The 19,987-nt window shown below is 46.6% G+C and overlaps 1 protein-coding gene across 9 annotated transcripts in view; it reads left to right on the top strand.

The window, feature by feature from the left end:
* The first annotated feature begins 457 nt into the window (after positions 1 to 457).
* MYLK3 (myosin light chain kinase 3) overlaps positions 458 to 19,987 on the top strand; it is a 58,116-nt gene continuing 38,586 nt past the window's right edge. For 3 of the 9 annotated variants that reach the window (XR_001044986.4, XM_012189708.4, XM_060398298.1), the window contains exons 1-4: positions 458 to 664; positions 11,541 to 12,350; positions 18,133 to 18,223; positions 18,950 to 19,283. Coding sequence is in view for 8 of the 9 variants with exons in the window: in XM_012189708.4 (XP_012045098.1) it covers positions 11,874 to 12,350; positions 18,133 to 18,223; positions 18,950 to 19,283 (902 nt within the window). In the remaining variant the exon portion in view is untranslated. Of the gene's footprint in view, positions 6,275 to 11,540; positions 12,351 to 18,132; positions 18,224 to 18,949; positions 19,284 to 19,987 lie in introns of all 9 variants that reach the window. The other 6 variants (XM_012189711.4, XM_060398300.1, XM_012189713.4 and 3 more) reach the window with 3 other exon arrangements.

Raw genomic sequence — 19,987 nt, 5'->3', positions numbered from 1 at the left:
TGTAATCTGTGACCACGACACTTTGTCCATAGAAATGAACAGAGGGAGGGCTGGACTGGACTGGGGACCTGGTTCCCAGGCATGTAAGGATTACTTCTCTCTGAGGGCTGGACAGGAGCCGGGCCAGAGAGTTTGCCTTTGAGCTGTTCCCATGTGTTCATCCAGCTCCCAGAGAGACGTCATTGCCTTCATTATGGGTTGCTCTGGGCCAGTGATGGAGGAGTTAGCAGGGTGGCCTGGAGTGGCTCTCTGCAGGCTGGTGCCAGCTGACACATGCCACTTAGGTTTCCAAGGAGCCAAGCTGTCCCCACTCACGCATGGCTGATGCACTTGTGGCTAAATGCGGTGCCGCCAGGGCCCCAGGCCAGATTCAGGGCAGGAAATAGAATGCCACCTCCATCACCAGGGAAACAATGGTCTGCGTGCATGATTTAAACAGGGGCCAACAAGAAAGCTCAAAGGCACGGTCAGCAGAGGAAGGGAGACCATAGAGTGGCTTGCATGGATTTTGTCTTGGGCTATGACTGTTGACAAGCCACTTAAATGCCCACATGTTTAGGTTTATCTGCATGTAAGATGGAGGGAACAATACGCATCTCACAGGGGACTTATGAAAACAACATTTCTGATAGACCACTCGGGATCCATGGAAGGAAGGTGGTATGTAAGTGCAGATGGTAAACTTATTGTGTGTGTGTGTTTTCAGCAGGTGCCTTAAGGGCATGTAGACCCTCCAGAAAACACATTTAGAGTCTGACCAAAAGCAAACAATAGTAAAAACTAACCATCTTAAGTGCATGGATTTGTCTTTGGTTTTGTGCAGCTATCGGGGAATTACATGTGTAGTTCAGACTTCAAAACTATTTTATTTTCAAACATTGCTGTGATTAGTCCTACTTAAGGCTCAGATCATTTGAGAATGCTGTAGTTGATTGTTTGCAGATGTTTGCCAACTTTGCTCTAAAAAAATTCCCAAATTAATTCTACTGTATAGTTTAATGAGTTGCATGTGTAGTCTGGAATGTTTGTTTCCAAGTCAGAAGGGGGCAAAAATCTATTTAAAAAACAAAGTGCAAAGAGGAATCCTTTCTCTATCCTGGGGGTTTACTGTTTCTGAGGAGTCCTGAGTCTGTTACATATACATTTGTTGTGTTCATTTAAGGCTAAGCAATCAAAGTCTGACCTCCCTATAAGGTTATTAAATGTTGTTTTCTGTCAGCTGGGTTCCTGGGGGAGTCTGTTCTTGGTCAATTAACCTCTCTCGTGCATATTGTTGTCTAGAATAATTCCTGTGGGTCCAGATGAATCATGACTATTACAGAAAAAAATAACACAAATAATAAACTTTAAAGTTAGAATAATCATATAAATGAAATATAGAAAAGAAAGACCATCTGCAATTCTCTGATGCAGAATTAGCCATATTGGCATATATGTATATTTTAAACAAAAATGGGATTCTAATGTCTGTACTTGGCTGTTTTGCAACCTGCTTTTGTGGTGAAACCTTCACCTATTGGATCTGGGAGGAACACCATAGATCCTCAGAGTGTCTGGCCCTGTACGGTGAGGAGGGGTCCTGCTTTGGTTGCAGGCATGGCGGTGGGTGGGGGGGTGGGTGGGAGTGGAATGAGGGCCTCAGAGCATCAGTCAGCATTTATGAAAGGAGTTTCAAAGACTTGTTCTCTCAGATGTCACTCCACTTCCTTAGCGCTAATGTGTGTTGGCAACAGCATACATCCCAGAACTGGTAAACACTTGCTGCTTTTAGTTTCTGTGTGGATGACAATTCTGTGCCCTCCCGATCCATTTACATTCCACCAGATCCACTGGTTCCACCTTCCTCCCTTTTTTCCACACTAACAGAACTTGGTAAGGCATACAGCACAATACACAAATCTTAGAGCCTTTTGGACCTGTATGCACATATACATGAACCATGGTAACCACCACCCAGGGTATAAAACATCTCCAACATCCCAGAAGTGGCTCTGTGTCCCCTCTGAGTCAGCCCCTCCTACCTCTAGGTAATCACTCTGTTCAGTCTTAGACACTGATTGTACCATGTTATTTCCCACCTAAAAACATTCCACAGGATTATTGCCCCTTTATCTTGCTCCTTTGGGTCTAAATGTCTCTGCTTGACTTGCAGGTTCACTTTCTTAGAGAGTCCTGCCTGCTGGATCATTTGGGCCTCCATTGACACCTCCCGGCCCAAGACTAGTATCTGCACTGTCACTCTACCTGGAGCTCTGTTCACTCCATGCCCTCAGCTTTCCCTGGCCTGCCTGAATCTCACCCATCCTTCAAGGCTCGGCTCAAGTCCTGTTTCCACCAGGAAGTCCTTTCACTTTGCTAAAATTTGTTTCCAATTTCTTTACCTCCCACTTACACTCTGAATTCGTTGACATCAAGTAAGCAAGTTTCTGCAGAGACTTGGGCCCATGGAAGGCAGGCCACTCTGCCGTTCCTACTTACTATTCCCAGTGACCCTCCATAGGCAGCAGCACACAGTTTTCCAAACCCTCCTTCCTTCTCTCACCCATTCGCTTGCATCATGGGGCTGCCTCAGGTCTGCTGATCCCCAGCCCCAAACCCTGCTCCCGGTCTGAAGCCCCCTCTTTCCTTCCGCTTCTTGGTGATTTGCTACCCAGCTCACCAAATTCTCTCCTTCAGACCTCAGATTCCACCCGTTCTCTAGATTTGACAGGAAAAGTCCTGAGACCAAGCTCTCCTCAGAGGGTAGGGATAGACTGAGGACTGAGAATTGGAGCAGATGACGGTGGGCTTCTTTTTTATCAGATACGGGAGGCCGGGAAACGCTGGTACATCACACGATTTTGCCCTGTCCCACCCACATCCTTCACACCCAGCAGTTAGTGGCTGTCCCATCTTCTCTGCTGTTCCAGTGTGTTACCCTTGCTCCCACCCAACTTTCTGAGTTTCCCATGGCACAAGCAGAGATCTCGGCTCACAGGTATCAGCACAATAAAGGATTTAAATAAGATATTGCTGTTAAAATGCTAAGCAGCACAATGTCTGCGATGGCCAGGCTCGGGGCTAAAATAAAAAGCCTGCAACTCTTTCTCTGATTCCTGTCAAGCCAGGTGTGATAGGGGTAGGGGTGTGTGTGTGTGTGTATGGCCAGAAACCCTACCTACTATAGGGAACACAGGCCCTGGGGCCATGGCCAGCTCCGCACTGACTCTCCCTGGGACCCTCAGTCTCTTCTTGAGGAAAATAAGAATCATAATCCATGCAACTTAGATGAGTGTAAATGTGAGCACATGTCAAAGCACTTTGCAGGTGGGGACGCCTTACCAGTATGAGCCGATTGGCAGTACAATATGTTGGCATGAAACTTATTGACCCAGTTCCAACTTGCAAATAAAATTGTGTTTCTAAATTGGCAGTTGGAAAATGCAGCCCCCTAGAGAAAATCGGGTTCTAGACAAGATGTTTCAATTAGACTCCTCCGGCTGTAAGCAGACTCGGGAGTTTGGCTGCCTGCATTGATGTACTGGGTCTTACACACACAATAAAAGTCTGTCTAGTCAAAGATATGGTTTTTCCAATAGTCGTGTATGGATGTGACAGTTGAACTATAAAGAAAGCTGAGCACCAAAGAATTGATGCTTTTGAAGTGTGGTGTTGGAGAAGACTCTTGAGAGTCCCTTGGACTGCAAGGAGATCCAACCAGTCCATCCTAAAGGAAATCAGTCTTGAATATTCATTGGAAGGACTGATGCTGAAGCTGAAACGCCAATAGTTTGGCCACATGATGCGAAGAACTGACTTACTGGAAAAGACCCTGATTTTGAGAAAGATTGAAGGCAGGAGGAGAAGGGACAACAGAGGATGAGATGGTTGGATGGCATCACCGACTCGATGGACATGAGTTTGAGTAAGCTCCAGGAGTTGGTGATGGACTTGGAAGTCTGGCATGCTACAGTCCATAGCGTCCCAAAGAGTGGGACACGACTGAGCAACTGAACTGAACTGAACTGAACACAGACTTTGAAAAGTGACTTTGCATCCCAAGCCTCAGTTTACTCACCTGTGAAATGGGGATATAGTTTTTCTCTTAGAATTGTTGTGGGGGCAAAAGTAATTTATGTGACAGTATAGCACAGTGCCTGACACATAGAAATGCTTGATAAATAATAGTCCTTTTATTATTTCCTAAGAAGTGTTGCTCTGGACATGTGGAATGAATGAATAGCTGGTAGTGTGGATTTGATTTATGAGGGTGTTTTTTTTTTTCTTCTCTGATATTTTCAGGCTTATTCCATTTGACCATGCTTGGCTGGGAACAATTTTGACTAGGCATGTGAGAAAGGAATTGAGAAAATGAAAAGCTTCAACCAGGGGTAGAAATGCTGACTGTAGAAGACAGTGAGATTCTGGGAGCAAACCCACCAGCCACCTGAGAGCTAGCAAGGAGGGTCCCTGAGGCCCAGGCCTGTCGTTAAGCTGCTGTTTCCCTCTCTGCTTCTTCAGAGCGCCCAGCTTGCCTCTGGTTTTATTCCTAAGTGTAATTCCTGGATTCATCCTGGCAGGACTTTTGGTATTTTTCTGGGTAGCCAGATGAGATAAGCAGTAAACGATTTTCTACAAAATAATAAGTAACTATTATAATATCTAGGGGCCCCTACCCTGTGCCCACTCCCCCCACCCCCCACCCCATCTCCTCAGCCAACTGTCAGGGATGAGCCTGTGGGCAGAGGCCAATTTCATGATACACACACCCTGCTCAAATCCAGAAAGCAGGGTGGAGATTTCCATGGTCACTCTGAGGGTAGTCGTTTGGTCCGGTCTTTGACTTACTCAGTGGCCTTTGAAGAGTCCCTTCTCCTCTCCAGATCTCAGACTCTCCATCTACGAAATGACAGGATTGACCCTTACAGTCTCTGAAGTTCCTCCTGTCTCTGAAAGTGGCAGAGTGGTGTGAGTCATCAACCTGGGTTGGAATTCTGGCTCCACTGTTTTCTGACTGTGTGGCCTTGGGTGAGCCCCTTAAGTTCTTTAGATTGATCCCCCTCTGTAAAATGGGGTGATAAATAGTAATCTACCCTATAGGGTTATGCATGCCTTCTCAGTCCCTCAGTCACGTCTGACTCTGCCACCCTGCGGACTGTAGCCCACCAGGCTCCTCTGTCCATGGGATTTTCCGGACAAGAATAATGGAGTGGGTTTCCTCCTCCAGGAGCTCTTCCAGATCAGGGATTAGACCCAAGTCTCCCGAGTCTCCTGCATAGGCAGGTGGATTCTTTACCACTGAACCATCTGGGAAACCCACACTATAGGTTTGTAGCAAAGTCTAAATTAAGACATTTGCAGTTAAAGTACTTAGTACAGAATCTGCCCATGGTCAGGTTCAAGAAAGCAAACTAAATATCAAAACTCTGCACCCCGTACTGTGATTGCTGTCAGTCAGGCCAGGTGAACTGGGCCCTGGAGTGATATGTGTGCATATATGTATGTCTGTCTGTGGATGCATGCCAGGGCATGTGGAGGGTTTGGCCTCCCCCAGAGCACTCTGGGAAGATCTGTCCAAGGAGCCTCCCTGAGGGTAACAGCTGAGTTGGAGCAGGCATCTCATTCAGCAGAAGCCCCCACTCATGGCCTTCTCTTCACTGCAGCATGTCCCAGTCTTTGAGGCTCCAGATACCTTCATTGCTTCTTGAGTAGTTTTACTTGAAGAGGCAATAACTGATCCGTCCCAGCCTGGATGCAAGCAGCCCCCAAGAAGAAAGCAACCTGTTCTATCGCTGTCCAGGGCTTTGCTCTGTCCTGAAGGGCTGCCCGAAGGCAAGGAGTCTTAGCTCTTCTCTGGCCCCTGCACCCAGGTTCTGGACTTTGAACTCAGGTCAGCTCTGTCTGTGGACTCAATCCCTTCTTTTTTCTGTTGTTGGACCACACGGTGTTTGTTTCACACTGGACACTCAGCTAAGTGATGCAGGAAGTAGGCCCCCGGGGAAGGCAGATACCGCCCAGCAAAGCAGATAACCAAGTGAAGCCTCTGGGGCCCAGGGCAGGCTCAGAGATAAGCGGAAATGCCAGGCTTATCGCTGCAGCCCGAGTTCTAGAGAAGCCATCCTGGCCAGCCCACCTCGTTCCCTGGGCTCCAGGCAGTCGGGCATCTCCAAGCAGAGTAAACACTGGGCTGGCACGGCCGCAGCAGCAGGACAGGACTCTGTGCCTCACTCCAGCACTTCACAGTCCCAGCGCCAGAGGCCAGCAGCGGGCGTCGAATTACACCCAGATATTTGCGGTAAGCAGGCCGGTCTGCTTTGAAGTAGGAACCCAAGTAAAATTATTAGGTTAAAACACAGGACAAAGGGAGCCTCTCTGACAATTGTCGCCCAGATCTGAGTCCTCTTGGACCAAGAAACTCCGTCAGCAGAAACTTTTGGTTGATGAGTACAGCCTGGGGGTGGTCAGCGCAGGCCTTTCCTGATGCAGTGGGCAGATAAGGCCTAGGGGCAGCTAACCCCGAAGTTGTCCACGTTGAACCCCGTGAGACTTTCTGAGGTTCTGTTTCATCTCTGGTTTCCTTTCGGGAGTAAGTGCAGCTTCGTGGAGGACATGTTTGCACTTTCTGGTTGCACAGCACGAGCCGTGCATGCGGGGTGGTGGCCTGGGGGAGGTCAGGTGGCTGGGGGAGCTGATTTAGGTTTGGGAAGACACACCCTTGTCCCCTGCCCCTATCCCACAATGCGGTGACTGAGTAGACTGCTGTGCTCGTGGGCTGTCCGTCTGGGGTGGGATGGGCGTGGTGAGGGGTGGTGAGTCCCAGTCTCTACTGTTTTCATGTACTTACTGTGTGCCAAGTGCTGTGCTGAGTGTTTTGCTTATCTGAATATTCAAATAGCTCTGAGGCTATTGCACTATTATGAGCCCCTTTTACAAATGAGGAACACTGTGTTCACAGAGGTTAAGTTCCAGCTGGCCCTTACGGGCACTTAGGTGTACTTGCCTACCCAACTAGGTAAGCACACCTTTCCTCAAGATATGTGGCCTCCATCTCTCAGAAATTTGTCATATTTGATTTTGTTAGGACCAGACCCTTCACTGCCTTGTGCCGCCACACTTGTTATGAGTCCACAAACACGCAAATTCTACCGCACATTGGGCTCCCCCAGATGTTGCACCTGTGAGCTCCGCAAAACCTGCTTCCCATCCTGCTTCCCAGCAGCAAACACAATGACGTCTTTGAGCAGTTCTTTCTGGTGTTTGCCTCCAATTCTCTCCTCATCAGTTTTGTTCATTATTTATGGATTTCCTTTTAAGAGAAATAAAGATTTAGCTCTCTCCATTTTCCCTTTACAACTCTTATAATATTATATATCACTGCTTTAACTTAATACAATATTTACTTTATTATGGCATAATATAATATATATATAATGTAACATTAAAATGTGTGTGCTTTGCTTAGCCACTGTCTGACTCTTTGTGATCCCATGGACTGTAGCCCGCCAGGCTCCTCTGTCCATGGGGATTCTCCAGGCAAGAATACTGCAGTGGGTTGTCATGCTCTCTCCAGGGGATCTTCCCAAGCCAGGAGCTGAACCCAGGTCTCCCACATTGCAGGCAGATTCTTTACTATCTGAGCCACTAGAGAAACCCAAAAATACTGGAGAGAATTGCCATTCTCTTTTATAGGGGATCTTCCCGGCCCAGGAATCCAACAGGGGTCTCCTGCATTGCAGGAAGATTCTTTACCAGCTGAGCTACCAGGGAAGTCCAAAAGTCTGATGCTTTACCAACTGAGCTATCCAGGCTCCTATATAAATATTATTCATTGAAAATTCAATCATGTACTTAAAAAAATTTTTTTTTAATTTTTTAGTTGGAAGATATTGCTTTACAATGCTGTGTTGATTTCTGCTGTACAACAATGCAAATCAGTTATTATATATATAACCCTTCCCTCTTTAGCCTCCCTCCCCTGCTGCCATCCCACCCCTCTAGGTCATCACAGAGCTCCACGCCAGTCTCCCTGTAATCGTGTATTTTGATTTCATTCTTTCCTGGACTCTGATTTTCTTGGAGACTCTGATTCCTTCTGTTCCCCTTTTGCCCCGTGGCTGGCATCATACTGATGGCTAACATCTGAGCACTCGCTGTGTGCCAAGCTTTGTTCCAGGCGCCTCACAAGCATTCTCAAGTGACCCTCCTGACAACTCCATGAAGCCTGTGCGCTGTTATTATGTTACACTCCAGGAAGTACAGACTGAGAGAGGTTAAATAAACTGGCCCATGACTCTGCCTAATAACGGGCAGAGGCAGGAGTTAAATCCTGGTCATCTGACCCTAGGCCCCATATTCGTAACCATTTACATGTCTTTAACTCTATTATATTTCAAAATGTCTGTAGTATTTCTTTAATAAATTCCTTTCCTCTTTCTTTCCTTTCTCCACCTGAACTCCAGTTAATTAGATGTAGGACCAGCTTAATCCACTGTCTCTCTTTCTTTTTTCTCCTAATATACACGTCTTCTGCTTTCAGTTCTGTTTTCTGGAATAGTATCTTATTCCAGATAAGATAATATCTTCCTATCCCTGTATTGGATTTTTAAATGTTAACATTCGTATTTGTAATTCCCAAGACCTCTCTTTTATTCCATGCTTGTTCTTTTTCCACGGTACCCTCCTCTTTTTTAATGGAAAGAAGAGTCTTTCACACTTTTCTGTGGTTACTAATGAGAGCCTTTTTTGAAACTTTCTTGTTTCTTTTTTCCCTGTTTCTGCCACAATATATTTCTGTTCATTTGTTTTGGGCTCCCCTTTTTATCTTGGGAGCTTTCTCTGAATACCTGGTGATCCCTTGGCTCTGTTGAGGATCAGATGATCCTCAGAGCAGAGCACTGTTGTATTGTGGACCATTGCAGCTCTTCAGAAACAGATCTGTGATCTGCAGGGAAGGGGAGGCAGGAGAAGAGTCACGGCTTTGAATGGACTCCTCAGCCTTGAGTTTCTGCTCCCCTCTTCCTCCAACTGGGATCTCAGGGTCCACAAGCTTCTCTAAGGTTCTTCAGGAAAAGCTGGCTATCACCATAAAGACATTGGAAGACTCTTGGGGTTCCGTGCATGCTGACCACAGCCTCCTGCAAAGAGAGGTCTCCCTGTGCCTTGCTGGAAGTGGATTGGCTGCCAGTCATCACCCAGGAGAGATGAGGTGTCACTGCACTTGCTACTCTGGGACCATCCAGCTTGGTTGCCTCTTCTCTGGCCTGCGTTCTCTTGGCTTGGTGGGTGGAATGCCTCTCCTGTCCTCTGGGCAGGCACCATTGTCCCAAAAGAATTTTCTGTGGCTCTTGCCGTGCCCTTTAACTCAGGGAGCTAGAGAGAAGCCATGCACCAGCCCTCAGAAAACCGATGTGCTCATAAACTCATTTCTTCTGGAGGCTGAGAAGTGAAAGGGCTTCACAGTTGGTCCTGTTCATCAAGGAGGCCTAAGGACTTGTCCTGTCGGCATATTCTGAGCTTTCTCCCAGAGGGTCCTAGAGTTTACTTCTGGGAATTGTGAGGGCTTCTTGCCCTCTGCTCATTTGTTTGTTCTGGGAAACCCCAGCTGCAGCCTCCTCCTTCCACTTTCTCCCAGGGATCAGCCCAGCCCCCTGCTCCTATTGGAGCCTGCTTAGTTCATTCCTTCTATATAGTTGCCTTGAATACCTACATCCCAGGCATGTTGGTGTGCTGGGGATCATGGCAAGCCAAAGGGGTGCTGTTCTGGGCTCAAGGGCCTTCAAAGTAGTTCTGGAAGAGTGGATGACACAGCCAACATTCACCATAAACCCGCTGACTTGTAATTACTTGTCGCTTAAGGGAGACCAGGGGCAAATCCTTTTGCAACGCAAATAATTAGCTTTTGATATAAATAGATGTCTGGGACACTTACTTGTGACCATTGTGCTCATCTAGACTTTCAGAATATCTTTCCAGACTTTATTAACCTAGGACTTGCCTGGAGGCAGGCTGCTCTGAGACCTCTAGAGCAGCGGTCATAGTGAAGCAGCCTGTGCCAAGCATTGGCAGGAACGGTCTCCCAGAGGCGGCATCAGTCTCTTTAGACTATGGGGACTTTCTTTCACAAAGATTATCAGGACCTACTGAAGGACATTGTGCTGAGTGTTAGACTTCCAGAGCTTTCTCTAGGCAGACATTTCCCAAGGTTGGGTCCAGGGAACCACAGTTCCACAGGGAAGTGTTCAGCAGGAAGTACGGGGAAGGAGCGAGTCCCTGGTAGGACGCTGATTTCTTTCTGTGGCAGATGACTGCTGCTGAGGTACAGAGTGAGGCCCCGGCAGTGTGCCCAGTGTGTCCCAAATTTCTTTTTCCAAGGACAGTTTATCTGTGTGTTTTAAATCACAGTAAATGTAACAGACCATTGCTCTTTGGAGCATGTTCTGGGCCATTCCACCAATGACACCTGGTCTGTGCTCCCAGAAACGGGTCTGGATTTCTGTATGGGCTGCTAAGGGCAGTTGTCCTGACAGAGGAGGGTGGCAAGGGGTTTGTGGTCAGGCTGCACACTGCGTTTACCACTCACTTGCAGCTTCAGACAGCTAAATGATCCCAAGGTGCTTTTAGATGTCAGAGTTCCAGGTCGAATTTATTCTTGTAATTGCTTTCATTCAGAAGGAGGGGGTTTAAGGGGATGCTAACACTCAGCCTCCCTGCTGCCGGCCTTCACCAGAGATATGCTGTCCTCAGGAGGTTGTATGCCCAGGGCCACCTTGGACAGAGTCCCTCTCTGGCCCTGCTTTCTCTCTGTGAGGACCTGGAGGCAAGTGGTGCCTGTGGACTGCTTCATGGCAGCCTCAGGCACTGTGGTGCCCCCTTGCACCCCACCTTAGTGTTAGCTTGAGCGTGTCCTTTTGTCTGCTGTATTATTGATATTTCTGTCAAAGTTTCATTTGAACCAAGGGTTTCTGATGCTAAAACATTTGGAAACCACAGGAAACATGGGTCCCCTTGCTCTCTAAGGCCCTCCTGTGTCTGTGTCAGTCTTTCAGTTTACAGACTGGATGCCTGATGCCTGTGCAGTCATCCTTGCGGGAGAAAGGGGTGGCTGGCAAATGGTCCCCAGAGGGCTCTGCAAGGGACATGGCCTGCAGGATGACGCTTGGGGAGTAACCTAGGCCCTCGCTAGCCCCTCACTTCTATTTTTAGTTTCAAGTGATTCGTGACTGGGGGCCCCATGTGGGGAGGGACATGCACACCCACCTCTACAGCAGCCTAAACACCTTTGCGGTATCAGCAAAGTAAGGGCAACAAAATTTTGTTTTTAATTTGCTAAAGAATCAAATTTTTTCATCATAGCAAAGATCAGAACTCTGTTGAATGGCCTCACATTTCTTCCTATTTTGGTCTTGCTTCTTATTGTGAATTGGGTGTGTATGTGGTTTGGGTGGGAGCAATGTACTCCTCAGTGCTTTGGATCTCTTAGGTCCTTACTCTGCTCTGGTGTTCCTTATAGAGGCCAGCTTTGGGGACATTACCTAAAGGATTTCTTTTCTTCTAACCTTTAGTTTCAGCTACATGAACGCCTGCCTGTCCTGGGCAGATTCTTAAAATATTTGCCCATCAGCAGCCTCTCAGAGAGGAATGTTAAATGCTGCCATGATGTCAAAGGGGCCCCGAGGAGAAGGGCCTGGGCCAAGCCCAGCCTGTCACTCATGGCCACGGCAGAGTGGGAGATAAGCAAAGGCAACAGCTCGTAGAAAGCCTGGTCCTCTGGTCTCCCTGAACAACCCAGGCAGTCCCTAGCTAAAGAACAATGAACTTCCAGACAGCACTGCCCAAGTGAAAGCCAGAGGTCTGTGGCTCTTCTGAATCTTCACCCTTGGAGAGTCTTCCTCAGGATGTCAGGAGCCCCTAAGGAGAGTTTGGGGCCCCAGGGGCTGCCGGCGCTGGGCAAGGCCTGCTTAACCACCATGGACAAAAAGCTCAACATGCTGAATGAGAAGGTTGACAAACTGTTACATTTCCAAGAAGACGTGACGGAGAAACTGCAGTGTGTGTACCAAGGCATGGGCCACCTGGAGCAAGGCCTGCACCGGCTAGAGGCCTCCCGCGGTCTGGGCCCGGCTGGAGCCGACCGCTCCCCACCGTCTGATGCTCAGGCTGGGTGGCCGGAGGTCCTGGAGCTGGTGCGGGCCGGGAGGCAGGATGCCGCCCAGCAGGGCGCCAGGCTTGAAGCCCTCTTCCGGATGGTGATGGCTGTGGACAAGGCCATTGCCTTGGTGGGGGCCGTGCTCCAGAACTCGAAGGTGGTGGATTTCATCATGCAAGGGAGTGTCCCCTGGAGGAAGGGAAGCCTGGCCGACGTCCCTGAGGAGGTTGGTTCCTGCTTCTGTGCCCCGGTGCCTTTCTGGCTGGAAGGGAGGCTCAGGGGCCTGGTGGGTTGCCCAGATAGGAAGCTAGTCTTCGGAGAGCGGGAGGACTGTTTTCTCCCCTAGTGTCTGCTGCATGACTTGTTGATGGGAAAAAGGAGAGGTGGAAGCTTAAAGGCCATAGGTGGATTTCCAGACAGAGCAGGACAGTTGGGTTTCTCCCTTGTGCCCTGGTGAAGACTGTGGGGCCCTGGGCAGTGCAGGGCACCTAAAAGTGGGGGACAAATGAGCCACTAGGGAGAGGAGGGCAGTTACACTTCTCTGACATCCCAGGGACTTCTCTCCTTACACCTGGGGTGGGCGAGAGGTGGGAAGCACTCAGTTTACCCTGACAGAGCCCCTCCTTTGGAAACCCAGATCCCCCCCTTCCTGTCCCCAACCTTGTGCTGTGTCCCTGAGTGGGCAGAGTATGCAGCTGCCTGTGGGGAGATGAGTGTTGACAGTGACCTACGGGGGACACAGGCCAGAGCCAGAGCCTGGGGGTGGAGTGTGGCATTTCTGAGAGTGGCTGTTCCCAAGGGTTGCATAATCAGATCCACTGGCTAAAGGACGCTTGGCTGGGGTGTGGGGTGTTTGTGTGTGCATGTGTGTGAGGTGTGTAGAGGCAAAACTCTGTTTGGGAACAGCTAAGGGTCAGCCACCTAGCAACTCGCAGATGTTGGCCTGGAGCTACCCTTTCAGATCTTTGCAGCTTCCCCCTCACGGAATCTGAGCTTGACTCTATCAGTGACTGAGGCTTTCCGGAGCAAGGCTGCAGGACTTTGCCTTCCTCCCCGCCCCCAGTCAGGCCAGAAGTGCTTTGCAGACCCCTTTCCCTCTTGCCCTGCAGCTTCTCCACAGTGGGCCCCTCCCACGCAGCTCTCTGCTTTCTGCACCTCCCCTGAGAGTCGAGCCTGTAGGGAAAATAGGACCTTCTGCTCTTGACTCTGATAACCAACCTCAGCTTTAAAAAAAAAAGAAATATAATTTATGCACATGGCAAAAATCATTCTCCCTCCTACTTATCCCCCAGTCCCCAGGACAACCCTCCTCTCCCAACAATCATAGGAGCCTATTTCCTGTGAAACCTTCCTGACAGAGACTGTTAATCTATAAGCCCACTGGTATACACACCACCCTCTTTGTTTTAACTAAAATATTATTCACATTGTACTGGGCTTGATTATTTTTAAAGTTTTTTGGGCATTAGTTTGGGCATTGTTTCATATTTATAACTAGAAAGTGTTCTTGTTTTTGTTTTTTAAGTTACAGAGAGTTCTATTTTTGAGAATGTGTCTTAATTTATTAATCAGTCCCATATCATTATGTACATTATTTCTCATTTTTAGCTTTTATAAATAATGATGCAGTGACTATCCATGGAATTGTGAGTTTATCTATATGACACACTCCTAGAAGTGACAATGCTAAGCCAATGGGTAAATTTATACAATAAATAATGCCAAACCAACCTTCAAAGAAGTTATTCTAATTAAGTAACATATGGGAATGATTGTTGCATTCCTATTTTTGCTAACAAAGCATTTTATCCAGTTTTTCATTCATTGTCTGGCAAATGAAAACATCTTATTATGCATGTTTCTTTAAAAGACATTTTTTTAATATAAAAAATGTCAAATGAATAAAAATAGATTAGTATAATGAACCTTGTCAGCCCACAAATAGAGGCTCTTTCCCACCCACTTCCCTCTTTCCAGATTATTTTAAGGAATATCTGAGACATTGGATCATTTCTTCCATAAGCAACTCAGCTAATATATCTAAAACCTAAGGGGTCTTTTAAAAAACATTATCATGATACCCTTCACATCTAAAGGTAAACAGTAATTTGATGTTACCAACCAGTGTTCAAATGTCCCTGATCAGCTAATGTTTTATTTGTTTACTTTTAAAATTTGTTTATTTGAGTTAAAATCCAAATAAGGCAGTTGGTTATATCTTTTTAAAGTAAACTCTTTTTTTAAAAAATTCATACATTTTCCCTCTTTTCCATTTCTTTTTTTGCCTTTTTCTTGATTTTTAAGAATTCTTCATATATAAGTGAAGTTAGCTGTCACACATGTTGCAGATATTTAGGCATTTCTGGATAAGGCAAAGTCACGGAACTTTCTATTTTCTTGCCACTGTTCTTGCCTGCGATTGATCTGGAACACGATTGATCTCTCTTCTGGTCTTTGTATTTAATATACATGTCAGTAGCTATCTACAGGGCTGATCTAGTCTCCCTGTTAGGCTGTCAGCTCCTTACCTTACCCCCGTGAGAGGCCTCTGCTTCCTTCTGTGTGCTGGCAGGGCTTTCTCACAGAGGGTGTCAGAAAAGGGGCCATTAAATAGCTGAGACTGAGCCCCAGCTTTTACACGCACTGTGTAAAACAGTGCATTGTGGAGACTTTCTGGAGATCCTTTTCTATTTCCTAGGAGAGTATGGGCATTGCAATTTGTGGAATTGAATTCAGTGGTAGTTCTGGCTGCCAGGACTTCATGAAGCTTCTCCTCAGGTCTGGATTGCCCAGTGACACTTCATTTGGTTGTAGCAATGGATCAGATTATTACTGGAAGCTGTATACTCTCTCATGGAGGGAGTCAGGCTCAGTCAGGGTGCACAGAAGCGCAGTCAAACTGCTCAGAATGCATCAGCCCTCAAGGTGCCCAGGTGTTTGGGGTTTATCCTCCTTCTGAATACATCAAAACAAGGCTGGGACCAAAAGATTGAGCCTTGAAGTCAAAATCCTGCCCTGCCTGCGTGTGTGTGTGTGTGTGTGTGTGTGCATGCACCTCCCTCTACCAAACACAGGGGGAGGGAGAAGATAGTCTGAACCCCACAAGGTCTGCCAAAGGACAATCTGTTTGAATCAGTCTGTTTGAATCTTTCTCCACTGGTAGGTGAAGCAGGAGGCAGCCATGATAATGCTTCCAGTTCCCCAACTACTGGGGTGGCAGGACAGAGTCTGTAGGAAGAGACCCAGGGAGAGATCTCCATAGAGCAGGGGATCCAGGTCACGATGATGCTGGTGATAATCATGATGACAACAGCCAACTTTATTAAGTGTTCCCATGTATTATGTTGTTACCATAAAGAGGGCAAAACTTGCTGTCCTGGAATCACAAAGACATAAACAAGGCCGAGAGAAGTGGTCACAGGGTAGGAAAATCAGTGGAACCAACCTGGAAGCAGCCCCAAGTACAAAGGCCCCTCCACACCCCCTACCTTTTGTTTGTAAAAAAGCTGAAGTCTTCCAGGCCTCGCTGAGTCACAAAAGAGCAGGCTCAAGCAGCTAATGATTAGAACACTAGAGTCACAGACCCAGGTCTGATGCACATTCCTAAGTTGTTTCACAGATACTAAACTGCCACCAGAGGGAAAAGGCCAGCTGCATATTGACCAGACTGCAGCCATGCCGCAAACTGCTCCATCCTGAGCAGTACTGAATTTATGGCTAGGGCAATTTCAAGAACTGGCCTCAAGAGAATGGGATTATCACTGTTGCTCATAATAATCTATAACTTTGTGAGTATTTGAATAATTGTAGCTTGCTCTGACCATATATGTAAGCAGGCAATTAAAATTGTCAGCAGAGATGGTACAGATTCATGTCAACATCTTCACTCTGAAAATATAGTGTCCTATGTCAGCATGAAGAATTTACAGAAGTCAGACAGACCCCTAATCCCATAGAAATGGAATATGGCACCCTGTGTCAGCATGAAAGAGTTACAGGAGATGGGTTTTTCCCCGTAATTCCATAGAAATGGAATGATGTTTTGACAAGTGGGGATTTGTAAGCAACATTTGGCAAGAAAGAGCTCTCTGTAGGAGCACCCTTTTATCTTGTCACCAAACTTAAACCAGGCACCTCCATGCTCTACTCATCTCTGGCCCAAACACACCGTTCAGATCTTTTAATCACACAATCCCTTGCCTAACATGTTGGTTCTTTCTGTAGATCAAAGAACTAGAAATGAAGAGTAAGTAATTAACAGATGACCAGATCTCTTCCTTAGTTTCTTCTTTAGTAATCTCACAATGTAACTAACTGTGAACAAACCATGAACAAGATAGCCTCCACAAGCCTGCATACAGCGGGGGATGAGGATGATTCTGACTCCTTATCTCAGTGATTAACTGAGGTTACTTTTTTCTTCCCTTTTAAAAGCTTTCATGGCTGAGCAGATTCTTTGAAGGTGGTTTTTGGGGGAACAGAGTCTACCATCTCCCCAGATTGCTGGCATTCTGATTGAAAGCAACTTTCTACCAACACTTGCCTCTCTCAAGTATTGATTTTTGAACAACAGGCAGCTGAACCTGAGTCAGTAACAAACCTAACCTTCACCCTTAGTGTCAGGGAGACATGCAAGAGAGGTGAGGACTGTGGTGACTCAGTTTGAGGGAATTGCTCCAGGTGATTTTTGCCATTTGGGCTTAGAGTTGACAGGTCATCAGATTTTTTTTTTTTTTTTTTTTCAAGAGAAGCTGGGAACCTAGAATTTTTTCTGATCATTTTTATTAAGATATAATTTCCATACAATAAACTGTATATATACAACTGAATATGTACATCTTAAGTACACAGTTTAACAAATGTATGTACACTAATAAGCACCACCACAATCAAAATGTAGAACAATTCTCTAAGCCCAAAAGGCAGCTTAGAATTTTGATGTAAAATGCTGTGCAAGCCAAATAAAACTCTAGTTCTTTTTGGACTCTGGGCTCCCAGTTGAGGCCTCTCTGGCCAAGATAGGAGAAAGGGCCTTCAGTCTCTAGGCTTAGACCAGACTTGGGTCTGTGACAAGTGCCAGGAGGAATCTTACGGGCCATACTCTAGATGGGGTTTAAACCCAACCAGTCTGGCTCAAGCGTCCTGTTCTATGAAGTCAAAGACTCAGAAGTACCAGGGGGACCCAACAAGGGTCAGGGCACCTAGAAATATTTGCACTCAGAAATACTGAGTGCTCTGGATGATTTCAGGAGCACAGCGCATGCACTGGTCTGGTGTGGACCGTTCAGTTAAGGAAGAATTGCTGAGAGCCTCTGTGGGTAGGCTCTGAGCATCGTACACAATCCACTCATCTGTTCAGACAGGATAAAATCACCAGAGCTAATCACCTTGTGTTGGGAGAACTCCTCAAGAAATTCTACAAATAAACTCCCTCAATCTTCCCACTGCTCTGTGATTAGATATTATTCTCCCCATTTCACAGACTAGAAAAGTGAGAGGCAGAGAAGTTAAGGATCTTATCAAATGGTCAAACCGGGTTTAAATCCATCAAGTTTAGCTCAAGGGTCCTGTTCTATATAGACAGAACCATAGAATCCACCTACCTGGCTCCCAGGCAGGTATTCATTAACAGTGACACTCCCATTACTAACATGGATTCAGTATCCAACCCAAGCCAACACTGGAATCGTCATAACTGACTAATCTAAATTGACTCAAATTTATTTTCCAAGCCTGATCTAGTATTTTGAGGTCTGGTCTATTTAGATCGGGGACTAGGTCTGCCCCTTACCTGCAATACAGTAACCCATTTGAAAGGAATTGGTGACCTTGGGAAAACCTCAGTGTCCTTATCTCTAAAGTAACAATAGTAATTCGTACCCTCTAGTATTACTGCGAGACTACATGAAATAACCTAAGTGTTTCTATTTCAAGCCCAAGGTAGGTACTCAACAAAATGTTTGTGGCCTCAGTGATGACAGTGATAGGTTTTATGGTCATTCTTTTAGAACAAAGAGCGAGTGGAAGAGAAAGAAGCAAAACCAAAGCACACGCTGAGCACCAGAGGTGTACAAGCTGAGCTCAGGGGCCCTTGGGAAGGTGAGTAGGGCCCCATCTGCTTTATCCCACATGCACACCCAACAGTTTCAGGGTTAAAGATACCACCACCATAACAAATGTGATTACTGAAAAACTGCTGAAATGCCTTCTTTCTCTTTTCCTGAAGTTTTTTTTTTTTTTTTTATGTTTATCCCACTCTGTATTGCTATGCTTATTTCACTTGGATTTAAATTTTTATGCATTTTTTAAGGTTTAATTTTCTTTTATACTTTTTGCATAATATTTACATGCTTCCAAAGCTGAATTGATAAAACAAGCTATACTAAGTCTAGCTTCTATGCATGTTCCCTGCATCTCATTTTCTCCCCCACATTTGTAACCATTAAAAAAAAAAAAACTGTCTTATCTTTCCTTTAAGGTCAAATCTCTTTAGACCACATTGTAAGTGGTTATACACATGTATGTGTGTGCTCACACTCACACACAGCCTCCCTTTAGACAAACAGAAACACATCACACACTTCTCCACTTTGTTTTCTCCATCTGTATAACCTGAGATCGCTCCATAGCCGCATATGGAGATAGTCGTTTCTCCTTTTTTATGCCTGAGTGGCCCTGGTTTAGTCAAACAGCTCCATCTTGATGGTCACTCGGGTTATTTCCAGTCAGCCTAGCGTTATAAACATGGTGCACTGAATGGCCTGCTACATATTCTTTGGAAAGTTTCCTCCAAATGAGAGAGTTATCCTGCTTATTTTCCTATAGAGAGCCAGAAGGCGGACCTGCCAGAAGGGACAGAATCTGACCTTCCTACCCAGGCAGAGGCCCCACCAGAGCAGAGAGACGGAATTTCTGGCCCAGAGGTGGAAGTCCAAGCTCCTAGAGCATCCAGCGAGAACCCCGGGATTGGCCTGGAGCTGTCTGTGGTGTCTGAAAGGGTCAGTGAGGCTCCCACTGGGCAGGAGGCTGCATCGAGTGCAGGACGAGGAACATCACCCAGCAGGCCTGACCCTCGGCCCTCGGTGGAGGGCATGAGGCTGACTCCAGCACCACCAGCTCAGGCCAAGGCAGCTCACTGTGGTGGAGAAACACCTCCAAGGTAAGGCATGTGCCTCCAAGCTGGGAAAGGAAGGGGGAATTAACTGCAGCCCCTAGGCTAGAGCGTGGCCAAGGGGACAGCTGCTCCTGTAGAGTGTCCACTGTGCGCAGTGCTGGCCAGCCTCATAAGGGGAAGATAAGAGAAGGCCAAGGCCCTGCTTTCAGGAGCTTAGAGCACTGGTTCTTACCTGGTACCCATAAGAGTTACCGGAAGGAATTTTTAAGATACCAATGAACAAAGATTCAGATTTATTCAGTCTGGAACAAGGTTCAAACATTGTCTGTTTGTTTTTAAAGCTTCCCAGGTGAGTCCCATGTGGAACAAGACTGAGAATCACCAGTTCTGACAGCCACAGTAATAGCGATAATGACACCTAAAAGATGGGGTTCACAGAACACATCCCAAGTGACAGTCATTGGCTGAGCATTTCACAGATATCATCTCATTTTATTCTCAAAACATCCCCAGGAGGTATCCTCAATTTATTGATGAGGAATCAGGGTCAGGTTGCCCAGGGTCACACAGCTAGGGGTTCAGAGTTGGAATCTGAATCCAGGTGTTTGTTTATTATTGAAGTATAGTTGATTTACTATACTATATTAGTTTCAGGTATACAGAATATGGGACTTCCCCAGTGGCTCAGTGGTAAAGAACCCTCCTGCAATGCAGGAGCCGCAGGAGATGTGCGTTCGATCCCTGTGTCA

Source organism: Ovis aries, chromosome 14 (genome assembly GCF_016772045.2).
Source record: "Ovis aries strain OAR_USU_Benz2616 breed Rambouillet chromosome 14, ARS-UI_Ramb_v3.0, whole genome shotgun sequence".
Taxonomy (NCBI): Eukaryota; Metazoa; Chordata; class Mammalia; order Artiodactyla; family Bovidae; genus Ovis; species Ovis aries.
This window is presented reverse-complemented; position numbering and strand designations above follow the sequence as displayed.